Genomic DNA, 18,053 nt, shown 5'->3' with positions numbered 1-18,053 from the left:
CTGTTCTTTGTTAAATATTTGCAAGAACCTGGATAAATAGAAGCTCAAAAGCATTTATGTGGTTCCAATATCATAACTTAAGTTTTCTACATGATGCAGAATTCAAAAATCACATCTCAAGAACCTCATTAGTACTATTTGGTTACAGTTTTCACATGTAAACAACAAGCTGTTGAAGACTCGCAATGAATATTAACAATGTTTTGGCGCTAAAGTCCAAGTATGGTAAATTATAATTACAACATAAATATGGAAATAAATATCAAGCCGTAATCTTTGTGATCTTATTGACATCCCTCTCAAATCGATGCTGGACGATCAAGAAACATTAATTTGTGGACAAGAAACTGATGCCGCAGACAAGTCATTGTCTTGGTATACACATCTGTAATTTGAGCTTCAGTGGGAATATGCAGAAGAGTAATAATGCGACCATCATAAACTTCACGAATAAAGTGACAATCCATTTTGATGTGCTTAGTGTGCTCATGAAATACGGGATTAGTAGCAATTTGAATGGCACTAGTGTTATCAACATTAAGTGTAGGGTCAAGTTGAAGGCAATCGAGCTTTGCTAGCAGATCTCAAAGCCAAATAAACTCAGAGCAGGCAAACGACATAGCATAATGTTCATATTCAGTAAAAGATTTAGAGACACGATCTTGTTTCTTACTGCACAAGGAAATGAGGGCACTCCCAAGAAACGTACACCCGAACTGCTTCGATCACACACACGGAATGACAAACCCGCACACAGTGATGCCATCAATCGCAAGCTCACACACACAAAGGGATGGGACGCTATAACTGCATATAGAGATGCCGGCAATAGCATCGCTCACATCCACAGTAACGCTGAAGACTGCGCCAATCACCGCAAGAAGAAACAAACCCCGTTGACCAAAGACCAATGGAGATAACCTAGGACTCGGCGATTTCAAAGGTAGGCTCTGATACCATAAAAATGTTCTGGCCAAATTGAATTTCCCGTGTAGGAACTTTGTACTATATAGAATCAATATGTACAACTAAAGTCTAAGTATGGTAAATTATAATTACAAGATAAATATGGTAATATATATCAAGCCGTAATCTTCGTGATCTTATTGACAAATATTACATCCTCGTCTTATTGAAATGAGCAATTCTCTCTATCCCTCAACTCCCATTTGTAACAACTGTCGAATTCTTAAGAAACTGAAGCTCATCCATAGACTGTCTTTGAATTCTATGATTTCTCTGATTGGCCTTGGTAGCTTCTGTCATGTTCATATAACTTGGCCTTATATTATTGCTCTCTTCTGTTCTATCTGATGCAAACATGGTGTTTCCAGAAACTGGAGTTGTAGATGTGAAGATTGAAGATGAAGCCAAGCTTTCTTTATATCAGAAATCAGAACTTGGGCTTGAAGATGAGTGAATAGTTTGTCCAACTCGGGGAGGCTTTACTAACATTCGCATTGTGACATTGTTCTTTCTGACTCTCACTGAATTAGGTTCAGACAATCTCAAGAGACTGCCCTTGATGGAATCTGCACAGGTCTTAGATAGAGGAGTTGCGGTCTGAGATTGTTCCATAAATCTGCTTCCCCAAGGCTTTGCCGCCATCCGACGTTCTAGCCAACTCCATCCTCAGCTTCTTATTGAACTCGTAACTTTTAAGAGAGGGAATAGAAGCATTCGTATGTATAGTTTGACTCGAATTCCACCACAAGAATAATAAAGAGAATAATTATATTTGTTAAAAGTGAGAGGTAATACACAGTGTTGAGTGACTAGACATAGGTGAACAGTGTAATAAACAAGAGTTTGATGTCAGTTTCATTTTTAATACTATACTTTGCCTTCTTAAACCTCACCTTTTGAGCAAGAGAATATGCAGACGCCCTTTTTCTCTTAGCAGCTCCTGCTTGCCTCAACTCTATCTTTGTCTTAACCTATTCCAGTGTTCCTCTACTGTCGCACCACCCCTCGGCCCTCCTGAAAAATCCAATGAGAATGAAGTGTGTACTTGGTTAATGTGAAAATTTGTCAAAATTATGACAGAAAGACTATTGCAATGGATGTGGAGACGCCAAGATGAGAGCATGCCAACACATGATTTATTAAAAAGTAGGATATGGATGAGTTTTTATAATTCTTTAAAGATATATATGTATATTGTATCTTTATTTTAAAAGAAGGACACAGCATGGCACGTTGGATGTGTCCTCGAGTGTTCAAAGAGTAGCCGTGTCCAACCTTTCGAACACAGAGATGTCACCTCAGTAGGTGTGTCTATGCTTCATAGAAAACACTTATCTCGAATAGCCAATACATGCTACATCAGCTTGTTTCAAGCGATCAGCCTGGCTGTGGCATTCATTGAGAATCTGTTGCACAGCCTGTCCCTCCTATACATACGTACACGACGAGCTCTTACCCAAGCCTGTACCCGAACCAAAGCTTGCATGCACCTAAGAGTAATGACAGCCTGCTTCTGGACCTACCGGCCACGAACTATAGCTTGAAGTCTCACCAATCCTTTCAAAGCCATTGAAGCTCTTCTAGCCTGATATCATTATTCAGCAACAGTTGAGGAACTAAATACTCAGGTCAAGATTAACACCTTAATCACAGAACAAATACATCCATACGAAACACAATTGTTGAGCAAGGGAATTCAAATAGTTAACAAGTAAGTTTTCTAGTTTGACATATCCTGTCCACTTCTTAAAACATTGAAATGAGCTTCAGGCATCCGTAAATTGAAGTGCTCAGGCTCATGCAATGAAAAAAAAAGAACCATCATTTGAATCACCTCTTGTGAAATATTTAGGCTACGAAGGCCGAGCGGTCAAGGAAATGAAGGCCAAGCGGTCAAGGAAATTGTCTAATACCATATATATTTAAATATTGTTAGACATTATGTTGTCAAACGACCTCCCGGGCGATGATGAGAACCAATTTTATCAGTCGACATGAATGACTGAATGATAATTCAACACCAAATAATGGATGAACCGACCAAACGTTGCTTTACCTATTGGACGGCTAATACTCTTTGTGGCTTGTTGATTCTTTCCATTGGCAGTTAACCCTAGTCCAGCCTACTTACCATATCCTTACTTACCTTATGTTGGCCACTTGACTTAATATATATATTGGTGTTTTTCTCCCTAGTCGAACCCGTCCATTAGTTGAAGCCATCCATTGAACCCGTGAGCTCCAAGAGAGACTGCCATGTTCTTCTGCCTTCTTCTTCTTCGTGATTTCTTCTCCATGCCAATTGCTTGAGCCTTTGTGACTCTTACCTGTGTGGTATCCATCCTAAGTGTGTGGATTGAATCAACAAAGCAAGAGAGGAAAGCAACCATAGGAGAGGAGGCACCGGCGGGTTGGTGACTTCGGTTTTGGTGTTGAATTCGATGTTTAATGGTTAACTGAGCCCGGAAATCACTTTGAGCAGCTTAAGGAAGATCCTAACATCTGGTATCAGAGCTTGGATAGCAAAAAATGGCTCAAAATCGGCTGACTTTCGCATCTTCAACCTAGAACCCGAATCTGAAAATCTGCAATTACTCACAAACCAAAGCTCGGTTGGACAAACGGAGGCCATACCCATCATCAGTAGGTCGAGGTGCTCCCGGGAAGGCGGCGGCGCGTGGGGGATTTTCCGACGACGCTGTCTTCAGGTAACTTGCTTGTTTTGATCTCCTGAACGCGCTGATATACTTTGTTTTGTGTTTCAGGTTACACAGAAAAAGTTGGACGATTTTGCCCTTTGGTACGACGCCGACTGAAATTCAACAGCAAGCTCGTTTTTCTCCACTCTACGGACTCAGATAGGTCCGCTCTGGTAAATTGATTTAATCCATTTAAATTCAGCAATAGCAAGATCATTGTGTGGGGTGATAGTTAGGTTTTGGGGATACCGTGAAGGGGTAATCATTGCTTGTGCTAGAATTAGGATTACTTGCGTTAATTGAGTATTTGTTCTTTTAATTTAAAGTGCTTGTTATTTCTTGGTGGACGTAGCGTTTAGGTTCATTGTTACCTTTGCTAGGAATTAACAAAATATTACCTTATCACGTTTCCCAATACTACTTCGTGTGGTTTAATTAGTGTGTTAACCAATGACAACACATAATTTTGATTTGGAAATTTTTAACGGTAAAGATGACTTCTCTATCTAGCAACAAAAGATGAAAGACATACTAGTCCAACAAAAGGTGTGAAAAGCCATCGAAGGTAATTTTGCACCTGATATCTCAAAAGAACAAAAAGAGGAAGCCGATGAGCTTGCCTATACCTCAATAATATTACACTTGTCCGATGCTGTCTTAAGAAAAGTGGGAAAACTAAAAACCACCAAAGAACTTTGAAAAAGACTAGAAGACTTATACTTGCTTAAATCTACACCAAATAAACTCTACCTACTCGAACGATTCTTCAGCTTTAAAATGGATCCTTCAAAGGATCTCGACGACAATTTAGATGTATTTAATAAATTGGTGCAAGATATTGTCAATTGTGACGAAGCCGTGTCTGAAACCTATAAGGCCATTATCTTGTTCAATTCAATCCCGGACTCTTATAAAGAAGTTAAAAATGCCATTAAGTATGGTAGGGACACGCTAACACCTGAAATTGTCGTAGATTCTCTTAGGAGTAAGGAGATGGAAATGAGGGCTGAAAAACAGGATAGGAGGAGTGGAGAGTTGCATATGATGCGGGGTAGAACACAATTTAGGCAAGCCAGTCATGATGGATACCAAAGTAGTGCCGAATCAAGTAGTAATAGTTGGAAAAAGAAGGGGAATGGTAGACCTAGATCAAAGTCTAGAATTAAGGGTAGAAAATGCTATGGCTGTGGAGGCACAGGGCATTTTATAAAAGACTGTCATAAAAAAAGGAAAACAGAAGGTTAAGGAAAGAGATGAGGTAAATGTGTTATCCTCTACCTCCGATACTGAAAACGGTGAAGTCTATGTGATCACTAGTCCAGTCGCATACACTACTGAATTAAATCTAACTACTAATTCTCACATACATGAATGGATATTAGATTCTGGTGCGTCTTTTCATGTGACATCTGAAAAGAACTGGTTTGAAAACTTGCAAGAATCTAATGATGGGCAAGTAGTTCTGTGTGATAACTTCTCCTATACAATTGTTGGAATTGGAGATATAAAGATAAAATTTAACACAGGCTTTGTGTACGTGTTAAAGGAAGTTAGATACATTCCGGAATTATCTAGAAATTTGATTTCAGTAGGAAGACTTGAGAAAGACAACTTCACCGGTAAAATTGAAAACGGTATGTTTAAAATGATGAAGGGTGCGTTAATCTCTATTAAGGGAATCAAGAAAAACGACATTTATATCACTACTGAGGAAGTGATTAGAGGATTAAACTCCTCTATTTCTTCCGCCAAAATCGATCACACACACACGTGGCATAGTAGACTTGCACATGTAAGCATTAAAGGACTTAAGTTATTTAATGAAAAATGTGCATTTGGTAATGACTGTGTGTCTGACCTATCGTTCTGTGATCACTGTGTGCTTGGAAAGCACCATAGAGTGTCGTTTTCCACCAGTATGCATAAGGCTAAAAGCATGCTTGAATATGCGCATTTTAATCTGTGGGGTCATGCTAGTAATCCCACATCGGGTGGGAATAGGTATTTCTTATCTATCATAGATGACTACACCAGGAAAGTGTGGGTCTATCTATTGAAAGAAAAAACTGAAACCTTCCATAACTTTAACAATTGGAAGAAACAAATGGAAAACCAAACTAGCAAGAGGATCAAATTTTTAAGGACAGATAACGGCCTAGAATTCTGTAATGCTGAATTCGATAGGATGTGTAAAGAAAGTGGAATAACGAGGCACAAAACGGTTCCTTATACTCCCCAGCAAAACGGGGTAGCAGAAAGAATAAATAGGACCATACTAGACAAAGTGCGATGCATGATGTTAAGTTTTGGAGTTCCTAAGTCATTTTGGGGTGAAGCCGTTGTCACTGCCTATTATCTAATAAATTTGACTCCATCGGTTGCATTAAATGGTGATACTCGACATGAGAAATGGTCTGAAAAATTGGGTGACTACTCAATGCTTAAAGCGTTTGGCTGTGCTGCCTTTTCTCATCAAAGTGAGGGAAAGTTAGAACCTAGAGCCACGAAGTGTGTTTTTCTAGGATATCCCGAAGGGGTTAAGGGCTATAGGCTATGGGATAGAAGCCAAAAAGGAGTTAAGATCATCGTGAGTAGGGATGTCACATTTAATGAGAATGAGATGCCTTGTCTAAAGAACGAAACCGAACCAGTAAGTGAAACTGAATCAAGTGAAGAAAGAAATCGGTTTAAGGTGGAGTTAGGAAAATTTAACACATCAGTACCGAGTACTTCGAGTGAGGTGGAGATTCAGGCCCAAGAACCTGAAGAGAAAAATGAAGTAGTGATAGAAGAGCATCCTGAGGAAGAAAATCCATTAGCTAACTATAACTTAGCTAGAGATAGAGAGAGAAGACAAACGAGAGAACCTAGGAGGTTCGGATATGAATCTGAATTGGATTTTGCATACGCTAGTTACGAAGAACTAGTTGATAGGGAGCCAGAAACGTTTGAAGAGGCTATGAATAGTGGTCAATCTAAGGAGTGGCTTGAGGCTATGAAAGAAGATATGAGTTCTCTAAAAAAGAATCAAACTTGGGAGTTAGTACCGAGACCTAAGAATAAATCAATCATTGATTGCAAGTGAGTCTTTAAGGTTAAAGAAGGTACTAGTAGTTCAGAACCCTTAAGGTTTAAGGCTAGGTTAGTAGCAAAGGGTTACACACAGAAAGAAGGTGTTGATTATAACGAGATTTTCTCACCAGTTGTCAAGTACACTACTATTAGGGTCATGCTCGCATTGGTTGCGCTCTTTGACTGGGAACTTGAACAACTCGATGTAAAAACCGCTTTTTTACATGGAGAGCTTGATGAACAAATCTTTATAAATCAACCAAAAGGTTTTAAAGACAAGTTAAAACCTGATTATGTGTGTTTTTTGAAAAGATCCCTATATGGTCTAAAGCAATCACCTAGACAGTGGTACAAGAGGTTTGATTCCTTTGTACTCACTATAGGATTTCAAAGAAGTAAATTCGATCACTGCCTATACTTTCAACACAACGAGACTGATAACAATTATTTGTTCTTGTTGCTCTATGTGGACGACATGCTTTTAGTTGGATCATATTCTAAGTGGATAAACAATATAAAAGCAGATCTTAGTGGAGAATTTGACATGAAAGACCTAGGAAAGGCTAAAAGGATTCTAGGCATGGAAATAGAACGAAATAGGTCAAATTCCATCGTATTCTTGCATCAGCCTCCATACATATCAAAAGTATTGAAAAAGTTTAATATGAGTGACTGCAAACCTGTCACGTTGCCTCTTGCAAACCATTTTGTTCTATCAAAAGAACAAGCTCCCTGCAATGAACGTGAAGTGGAATACATGAGTAAAATTCTATACTCAAATGTGATTGGTTCCATAATGTATTTGATGGTTTGCACTAGACCGGACTTAGGATTCGCTATTAGTACTCTCAGTAGGTACATGTCTAATCCAGGTCCTGAACATTGGGAAGCATTAAAGTGGCTTTTAAGATATTTGAAGGGTACAAGTGACGTAGGTCTAAAATTTAGTGCTAATAAAGAAGGCGTGAAATTAAAGGGTTTTGTAGATGCTGACTATGCAAGAGATAGGGATGGTAGGAAATCAACTTCCTAAATGATTTCAATTTTATCGATTTTTCTGTTAGAGGTGTCACTAATGGAAAAACGTTTTTCTTTGCAGGTCCTTTGACACCAAAGTAGAGGTTGTTATGTTGTCAAACGACCTCCCGGGCGATGATGAGAACCAATTTTATCAGTCGACATGAATGACTGAACGATAATTCAACATTGAATAATGGATGAACCGACCAAACGTTGCTTTACCTATTGGACGGCTAATACTCTTTGTGGCTTGTTGATTCTTTCCATTGGAAGTTAACCCTAGTCGAGTCTACTTACCATATCCTTACTTACCTTATGTTGGCCACTTGACTTAATATATATATTGGTGTTTTTCTCCCTAGTCGAACTCGTCCATTAGTTGAAGCCGTCCATTGAACCCGTGAGCTCCAAGAGAGACTGCCATGTTCTTCTGCCTTCTTCTTCTTCGTGATTTCTTCTCCATGCCAATTGCTTGAGCCTTTGTGACTCTTACCTGTGTGGTATCCATCCTAAGTGTGTGGATTGAATCAACAAAGCAAGAGAGGAAAGCAACCATAGGAGAGGAGGCGCCGGTGGGTTGGTGACTTCGGTTTTGGTGTTGCATTCGATGTTTAATGGTTAACTGAGCCCGAAAATCACTTTGAGCAGCTTAAGGAAGATCCTAACAAATACACACACACAAAATCGGACAAGCTATAAAACTCTTCCTTAGAAACAAGAAATCAAGCAAACTCTGTCCACCAGAAAAACACAAACATTAATGCCCCATTGATGTTAAGGTAGAAAAACGAACTAAAATCCTGTTTATTATACAGTCGTATCCAATATCGTGTATAAAACATGCACAAACAGATCAAAAATTTAAACAGCGACTTATCTTGACCTTATTTCTCGACAACCGAAAATCAAAAGAGAGAAATGGAAAATCCTTAAACAGACTTGCCAAAAATCCACGAAATGCTGTTTGGATCCAAATGGCAGCCCACTCTTGCCTCACAACCCTGAAATCTTTGGGAGGAGCCCTTAAAAAGTTACAACAGTAGCAACAGCAGCATTGAAGGCACCATTGTCCACTGATGAAGAATCAGAAGAGCCATATAATCCACCATTTCTTTTGATACCTCTAAATGAGGACCCACCTTTTATCACCTGATGAACTCCTCCATAGCTTCCATTTCTTGTTCTTTCATATCGCTTTCTCCCTAGAAAAAAAAAAGCTTCTATCTTTAGCTGATTTCTGTAATAAAGATCTCAAAGTTCACCATTAATGTGCAATAAACATGAAATTAAGAATAAAAACTTAAGAAAAAATGTAACAGAAAACAACAAATGATACAGTTTTTGAGCCTTACATGGTTGTCTGTATCAGGTTTTCTGAGTCCTATCAAATCTTTAACCCATTTTCCTGAAGCACCCATTTGAGATAAGAGATCCCCATTCTTAATTTTGAAGAATAAACTCCATTTTAGAGAATAAACAAGATATTGACTGCAAAGAAATGACTTCAAAGTAAAAGAATTATGCCAGATGTAGCATGGTCGAAAGTAAAAATAATAGCAAAATGCTAAATGTTCATTTTGCTTTATATTGTACTTGATATTTGCGGGTTAGTGGTTGGTATAATTTGAGCGGTGATGTGAAAAGGTGTCAGAAAAAATCAAACAAGGTGGTGGGGTTCACGTGAAAAAATGTAAAGAATTATATAAAAAAGGGCTTATTAATGAAACCAGTTTTGACTATCAGAATTTCTACATAACACACTTGGCGTTTTTCTATTGGACAATGACAAACAAAAAAAAATGATAAACAGACCAAACAGATGTTGCCATGGCATTTGGAAAATATTCTGACAACAAGGGAATTGCCGTTATGGAACTGGCAAGAGAGAGCTTTTAAGAGTTGAAAAACAGTCGTTTATGCTTAAAAATGATAAAATCATACATATTTCGACCTTTTTAAGTGCTAACGGATCAAATAAGAACTTAACAAGAGTTTTTTGGTCAGATGAGATGAGTTTTAAATCAGACAAAAAAGAGAGATTTCAAATTAAACAGCTAACTAGTAAAAAAGTGGAATTTGCACTGCATTGTGTGTTGCTCCAATTACTGTTTTGGGTTTCAATATTTCAAATTCGAAATTTAGATCTCGTTTGATTCTTATTCTTATAAGAATGCGAATGAAAAATATAGCCGTTACGAGACCCACACGAAAAAGAGGAAGTCAAATATGGTGGTTTAATATGATGAATAACGGTCATATTTTTCATTTTTAGTGACAAAGAATGGGAAACAAACGGGACATTAATGGACACGATGGCTTTATTCCCGCTTGAGTATCGTGAGTAATTGCTCATGGTTTTCGTGATAAATTACGAGAATGCACCAGGTCCATTCTAATTGGATCCTAAAAATGCACGACCCATTTATGAAAACCCAAATATAAGCAGCAAAATATCTAAAAAGTCAGTGCAGCGAGGATCTATGCTTTATCCTACATTGGATCCCATGTGGAGCCAACCTATTGCATAGAGTGTTTCTAGAAAAGAACACGTGAATCTTATTGATTAGAATTTTAATTAGGAAATAATTTGAAACAGAAAATTCAAATTAGAATAATATATTCATTTGTGCTTTTCGAGGTTTGACAGACAATTGCTGTTTTGGAATGTATTAATGTCAATAGATAGTAACATTACATACATTACATGGATAGTCGTGTCAAAATAGGTTGGATTTTATGCTAAGAGAAACATTGAGCAATGATTCTTTATAAAGAAGGCATCTATCGCATTTCTTATCTTATTACTCCTTCGCAGTTCAATAGGTATTTAAGATCAATGTTCATTGATCTCTACCCGACCCAACTCAGGATTGGGATCAACCAAGGCATATACAGGGTTAGTCCTGTGATTGTTGGGGCTCGAGGCGAAATTCAAAAATTAGGCTCTCAAAATCAACGTAAATACAAAATTCAACAATATATTATGCAACATATTGTTAACTTAAAACTTAAAATTAAAACAACAAACAAATATCTCAATCATCTCACAATTAATGAAAAAACGATTTTCCTTTTCCTTTTCCTACTTTAAAAAAAACAAAAAAAAAAACAAAAAACTTTGGGCCAAAATAGGCCTTTCGTGGTTTTGGGCATGAGGCACAGGCCTCATTAGCCTGTGCCCAGGACCGGCCCTAGGCATATACGTACTACATCAAAAGGGGTATTTAGGCAGTAGAAATTGCTATTGATTTTTGTCATCATGTCATACACTGTAAAACCAATTGCAACCGAGGAAACAATCTAGAAATGAAATCATGGACCACAATTAGCAAAGAGGAACTTAAAGAGCTCCAATTCAAACCAACATTTCGAACATGGTAATGAGCCTCTCAAAGGCACTTCTGGATTTGTCATTGATTTGCAGTGAAGATTGTAGATATCAAACCTGAAAATGGTATTACTTCAAAAAATAAAATTAATGGTTCACATGACCAGTCCGAATATCAAAAAGATAAAACAAGAATTTTAAAAATTACAGAAATGATGAAATCTGTTCTCTAGTGCTCAGTGGCGGATGCAAACATTTGAAATTAGTGGGGCACGATCAAACTTATTAAAAAATTATATATACTACACGAACACATACAAGCAATCATTGTTATAGATTCACATATCTCATTTATATGATAAATAACAATTCTCAAAGAATTCCAACAAATCTCACATATATGATGAATAACAATTTCCAAAGAATTTTCAAATTAAACATCGCAAATGACAAAATAATCTCAACTCTCACAATCTCAATTGTTCGGTCATCGCTGTAACTCTATTCTAATAAAAAAGCTCAATTACGTTACTGCCCAAATCTAATTTTTACTTATGTCTAACTCAAAGAGTTGGATGTTCAAGTGGTAGGGCTTTATTTTGCAACTACAACGAAACGCTGAAGACCAAAAGTTGTGGACTAACTTGCCACCTTGATAATATGTTAGGGACTAATCGTACAATTTTCACAAAGTAAAATTAAAATTTACCAAGTGCTAAGATAATGTAAGTACCTGCATCTGTCTTCGTACAACATCTGCAGGATAAGTGAAAGTCAGTCCAAGAGCTCCACCAGATAGATGCATCAAAATAGACTGTTGGTGCTCCTCAGGAACATGCCTCTTGGGTTCCTTACCAATGTAAAACCTTAATCTAGCATATGGAAGAATGCCAACGAGTGTTGGACCTGCTCAAAGAACATCTTGATATTGGTAAAAAACTAAAATCAAACCAAGTATGCAAGATTTAACAAGATGATCAACACTGGATAGGACTATACAATATGATTAACGAAAATTTAACTTCTTTTTCTTTGTTAACATTGTCTAGTTTTAATTAATCCTCCATATCAAACATGACATTGAAGACTAGACAACTACATAGATTAACCAAAATAGACAACAAGCACAGCATTTCTGAACAACTCTGCCTTGATCACTGGCGGACGGGGAGGGGGGGCATGTAGGGTCAATTGACCCCCTAGTCTTAAGGTTTTTTTTTTTCTTTTTTTTATTAAATAAATTAGTAGGTCAAAATTCAAAATAGTCAAAACTCAAACAAATCCTTCCCTGCTTCAACCGTATCTCTCTCCCTCAACTCCCGTCTCTCGCTGCCTCGCACAAACGGCACTGACGGCTGACTCCCACCATTGAAGCACATTAGCACAGCACAGAGCAGTGAGAGCTCACCCACAGCCACCGGCCACCGCTCCATCCCCGCCTCTATTTCTGCCTGACCTGACTGCCTCCACCTGGAACGCTGCCGGCGCCTCCATGCGACTGCGGCAACAACAACAGCCGACGCCAGTGCCGGCGACCCATCACTACTGACTTGAAGGTTAGAAGCTTTACACTTACAAACTTATTACTTACTCAAATTTTTTCTTTGAATTCTTCTCCATAAGTGACAATAACCGTAAGGTCCGTAACTGCTGCCTGCCTGCCTCTATGTGTCATGTGTGGTTAGTTCCTATTTCTGAATTTGGATTTATTTACAATTCAATTAATCAATTATGATTCATGTTCCTGCCCAATAAATGTAATTTAGGGATTTCTGATTTAGGGCTTTGATTTAGGAAATTGACCCTTTTCCAGTTTTCTGATTTAGGGCTTTGTTACTTATTTATATGTAAATTGATTATTGATAATATTGATTTGGGAAGATTGAAATTTTGTCTGACTTTTGGTAGGTAGGAAATAGTATAAACTGATTTAGGCATTTCCAATCTTGTTGATTTTTCATTTTTGGTTGGTTTGTTTTAGTTATGGAAAAATACTTTAAACGTACATCTACGATTTCCTGTGATGAACAAAATATCGGCGAAAGGAATGTTCGAAAGAAAAGGGATGAAAAAGATGTTGGGGATGTTGATGTTGATGTTGGATTTGGGGATATTGGAGACGTTGGAAATGTTGAGGATATTGGAGATATTGGGGATAGTAGAGGAAATGTTGAGGATATTGGAGATGTTGGACATGTTGGGGATGTTGATGTTGCACAGCCTCCCTCTGATCCTGGATTGAGAGTTCCAATACAGAATTATGATGTTAATATTCGAGATGTGATTCGAACAGCATATATGCAAAGAGGTCCTTGTCAGCCTCGCAATCATATATTTCCACCCACAAGAATAGGTAAAATAGACCGACGATTTTGTGTTTCGTGGTATAATGAGCATCCCACTTGGTTGGAATACAGTATAGCAAAGGATGCAATTTTTTGCTTTTATTGTTATCTTTTCGGTTTGAATGATGGTTCATTTGTTAAAGGTGGATTTTCAAATTGGAAAAAGAAAGAATATATAAGGAAACATGTTGGGGCTTCAAGTAGTTCACACAATCAAGCTCGGGTCAAATATGAATTGTTCAACAATCAAGAACAAAGTATTTGATCTTGTCTCGTTAAACAATCGCATCAAGCTCAAACAAATTATCGAATCCGATTAAATGCTTCAATTGATTGTGTTCGATTTCTTCTACGACAAGGGATGGCATTTCGTGGACATGATGAATCTGAAGATTCAAACAATCAAGGAAACTTTCTTGAACTGTTGCATTGGTTGTGTGATCATAATCCTGAGATTAAGGCCGTTGCTTTGACAAATGCACCTGAAAATTTGAAATTAACATCACCAAGAGTGCAAAAAGATATTGTAAGTGCTATTGCTTCTGAATGTCTACATGTGATTATCGAAAATATTCGTGATAGTTTCTTCTCAATTTTAGTTGATGAATCTCGAGATACTTCTATGAAAGAGCAAATGTCAGTTGTCATTCGTTATGTGAAGAATGGGTGTATATTGGAACATTTTATTGGTGTCATTCATGTTTTGAATACCACAGCTGCCTCACTTAAGGCTGCAATTGATTAGTTATTCTCAACGCATAGTTTAAGCATATCTAATTTGAGAGACCAGGGATATGATGGAGCTAGTAACATGCGAGGTGAGTATAATGGCCTCAAAGCACTTATTTTAAAAGAAAATTCAAGTGCTTACTATATTCATTGCTTTGCTCATCAACTTCAATTAGCTCTTGTAGCCGTGGCACAGAAACATCCGAAGATTGAAACTTTCTTCACTATAGTACATAGATTGGTGAATATTGTTGGAGGATCAGCTAAACGGAGTGATCTTATTCGAGAGAATCAAAGATTGAAAATTCTTGAATCACTCAGTATTGGTGAAATATCAAGCGGACGAGATCTCAATCAAGAAATTACTCTTCAGCGTCCTGGGGATACACGTTGGGGCTCTCACTATAGTTGTTTAATTAACTTGATTACCATGTTTTCAAATATAGTCGAAGTCATTGAGATGATTGCTACTGATTCTACAAGTACCGGAACAAGAGGTGATGCATGCATTTCATTGGAGTTGATGTTAAGATTTGAATTTGCATTTAATCTATATCTCATGAAAAAGATTTTAGGGATTTCAAACGAATTGTCAAAAGCATTACAAAGAAAAGATCAAGATATTGTCAATGCTATGAAATTGGTGCAAATATGTAAAACACAACTTCAAACCATGAGAGATGATGGATGAGATTCTTTTTTGGGAGTGATTTGTTCGTTTTGTGAAACTCACAAGATCAATGTTCCCGATATGGATGATATGTTCGTAACTGTAGGTCGTTCACGGCGTGAGACAGTGACAAATTTGCATCATTTTCGTGTGGAAATGTTTTATGCCGTCATTGATATGCAACTTCAAGAGTTGAATGATCGTTTTTCTGAAGCAAATAGTGACTTGCTTATTTGTGTTGCATGTTTATCTCCAAATAATTCATTTGCTGCTTTTGACAAGATCAAATTGATTCGACTATGTCAGTATTATCCGATAGATTTTGACGCAACAAATATCCTAGAACTTGATGATCAACTAGATACGTATATTATTGATATGCGCACTTCTAAAGATTTTGAAGAATTACAAGGCATAAGCGATCTTGCACAGAAGTTGGTTGTGAAGAATAAACATGAAGTGTATCCATTAGTCTACAAACTTGTGACACTAACCTTAGTTCTTCCCGTGGCTACTGCTACAGTCGAGAGAGCATTTTCTGCGGTCACTTACGTCAAAAATCGTCTGCGCAATCGAATTGGAGATCAATGGTTGAATGATAGTTTGATTGCATATATTGAGAAAGATGTTTTTGATAAGATTGAAAATGATGTAATTATTGAACGTTATCAAAGTATGAGAACTCGTAGAGAGCAATTGTAATAAGATATATCTTATTTTAATTTTTTCATCACTTTTTTAAAAGTTCGTTACTGACCCCCTAGTCTAAAATGTCTGCGTCCGCCCCTGGCCTTGATGTAACATATTATGTATCCTGCTGAATACGGTGAGCAATTAATATGATAATGTTACGTATTGGTAACACTAAGTGTGGTATATGCCCCGATAAAGCGCATGCACTCTTTCCTCTTTATAGACTCTTATCGATTACATTTATTATTCCACTATATACAGGCTAAGCTTGAATTCTCATGCCATTCTATAGGGTTCTTCTTGTGTCTACAAACTACATAACAGAAACCACTATATTATTGTTATATATAGCAAAAGAAATAGCATATGAATTATTATGAAAAAAATAATAATAAATAAATAAGGAAAGGAAAAGATTTACGAAAATCAAATTCATCTAAATTAGAGTTAAAGTGATAATTATTACCAAGGGGCTTCCAAATTTAGCATAGGCTTGTATTAGAATAATGCTATATATTCTGTATGGTTGCCATATTTGATCTATCCAAATAAATGGTCATGTGACCTTGCATTTAGATGATCTATCATTTAATGTCATCTAGTTGGCATTACTCTTTGTTGTTATTGTTACATTCTGTATTTATTGAGTATTATTATTAAGAACTTAAAATAGGGAAACACCAAAAATTTAAATATCACAGTCATGACTGGCTACCCGTAAATATAAATCGTGTCAATTAAATGCTAACTTCTAGCTATCATGAGTCATTTGCAAAAATCATGATTCATCTTTGAGTTGTGACTCAATAAGCAGCTGACAATGGAGTATGATGTCTAAATATTAAAAACCTTCTTCAACTTCAATCCGACTAAAATCATAAAGCTGAATTTCTTCAACCTAAATTAAAAAAGGGCAAGAAAAAGTTATAGGAGAAGAGAAAAGATTCAATAATTTTGATTTGCTCGGCCTTTATGTCTGATGGTGTAGGGCATTGTGCCCACTCGAATACATTGCTCATGAAGATTTAGGGTCCAATCAATTAAAGGAGATTTTTCATGGATGTAAGCTTTCTCAGAAGAACGAGCAAACTAACGTATAAAACCTAGCACTTGGTGTGGGCCAAATCCAAGGGATAAGTACATAGAACAGTAGTTTCTTCAGCCGCTGAACTAGCTAAAAGATTTGTAACACGTCCTATTCCTAAAGCAGAGCAATCATCTAAAATCCACGACCGGTACTACTCATAAGTCATAAAATGTAACGCCGCATATGGAACATATCAAGAATATTCTTCATTAATATTCTTGAAAATTTAAACAGTTAAGGGTACAAAAAAGATTGATTTTAAACCTTGCAACATCTTCTTGATTCAGTAGCTTCTTCAGAGATTGATAAACTCCAAGTGTACGAAAGCCTTGAGTTCTTGTCCAGAGAAAGGAGAAAAGATATTATTTTGGATAAAAACTGGTGAGAAGCGTGTAGTAGGTATCTAACATTCAAGGGTAGATTCGAATTAAATGTTAGAATATCTGCTGCACACCAACATCTCGTTCAAGCCTTCCAGCTCAAGTTTAGCTCAAATTCCAACTCAACTTCAAGATCATTTAGGTGCCAAGTTTAGTTAGAAGTTAGCTGTGTACAACTGTTGATATTAGTTAGTTAGATTCAATGAGCTCATTCTATTTAAAGACAATACTGCATGGTTGATTGATTGAAATGAGAATATTTCTTTCACTCCCAAATTCTCTCCTCTCTAATATGGTATCAGAGCAAGATAGCTATTGACCAACACTAATTCCGATCAGATTCGTCAAAATTCGATCTGTATTTGTATTCTTCTGAAGATGGAAAATCATGATCCAAATAATTCTTCATCATCAGTGAGCAATTCAGCAAACGATGATCGATCCAACCCATATTTTCTTCATCATTCAGACAGTCCTAGCCTTATCCTTGTTTCGCAATCACTGACTAGAGGTAACTACATGTCTTGGAGTATGTCTATGATGATTGCATTATCCATGAAGAATAAGTTTGGATTCATTAACGGAACAATTTCACAACCTAAAGGTAATTAAGAACTGCTCAATTCATGGATACGTAATAATAATATTATTACTTCATGGATTTTGAATTTGGTGTCCAAGGAGATTTCGGCCAGTATGCTATATTCTGAATCCGCTTATGAAATATGGATGGATCTAAAAGAACGGTATCAACAAAGAAATAGTCCACGTTTCTATCAGTTGAAATGAAAGCTAATGAATCATACTCAAGGAGATTCATCTATCAGCACCTATTTAACCAAATTGAAGACAATTTGGGATGCACTTAGTAATTACAAACCTTCTTGTTCGTGTGGAAAATGTATCTATGGAGAAAGTAAGAAACTGAATGAGCATCATTAAATGGAATATCTCATGTCCTTTTTAATGGGATTGCATGAATCATACACTCAAATTATGGGATAATTATTGTTAATGGATCCTATCCACCCCCCCCCCCCCCCCCCCAAAAAAAGGGGCTGCTG

At 37.0% G+C, this 18,053-nt stretch overlaps 3 protein-coding genes and 1 pseudogene across 3 annotated transcripts; 2 read left to right on the top strand and 2 right to left on the bottom strand.

Annotated features, from left to right (window-relative positions):
• Nucleotides 1-1,084: 1,084 nt before the first annotated feature.
• LOC111385277 lies at nucleotides 1,085-9,175 on the bottom strand (annotated as a pseudogene).
• Nucleotides 9,176-11,457: 2,282 nt separating this feature from the next.
• LOC111385205 (mitochondrial carrier protein CoAc1-like) lies at nucleotides 11,458-12,218 on the bottom strand. The gene is made up of 3 exons (XM_023009583.1): nucleotides 12,185-12,218; nucleotides 11,819-11,991; nucleotides 11,458-11,586 (listed from the first exon to the last, which is right to left on the bottom strand). The coding sequence occupies exons 1-3, from the start codon at nucleotides 12,216-12,218 to the stop codon at nucleotides 11,458-11,460; spliced, it is 336 nt and encodes a 111-aa protein (XP_022865351.1).
• An 850-nt stretch (nucleotides 12,219-13,068) lies between these two features.
• On the top strand, nucleotides 13,069-14,175 carry LOC111385204 (zinc finger MYM-type protein 1-like). The gene is made up of 2 exons (XM_023009582.1): nucleotides 13,069-13,687; nucleotides 13,790-14,175. The coding sequence occupies exons 1-2, from the start codon at nucleotides 13,069-13,071 to the stop codon at nucleotides 14,173-14,175; spliced, it is 1,005 nt and encodes a 334-aa protein (XP_022865350.1).
• Nucleotides 14,176-14,241: 66 nt separating this feature from the next.
• On the top strand, nucleotides 14,242-14,850 carry LOC111385203 (zinc finger MYM-type protein 1-like). Its single transcript, XM_023009580.1, has one exon. The coding sequence runs from the start codon at nucleotides 14,242-14,244 to the stop codon at nucleotides 14,848-14,850; it is 609 nt and encodes a 202-aa protein (XP_022865348.1).
• The last annotated feature ends 3,203 nt before the right edge of the window (nucleotides 14,851-18,053 follow it).

This window comes from Olea europaea, unplaced genomic scaffold (assembly GCF_002742605.1).
Source record: "Olea europaea var. sylvestris unplaced genomic scaffold, O_europaea_v1 scaffold311, whole genome shotgun sequence".
Lineage (NCBI taxonomy): Eukaryota > Viridiplantae > Streptophyta > Magnoliopsida > Lamiales > Oleaceae > Olea > Olea europaea.
Note: the sequence above shows the minus strand (reverse complement) of the source record. Positions and strands in the feature narration are given on the sequence as shown.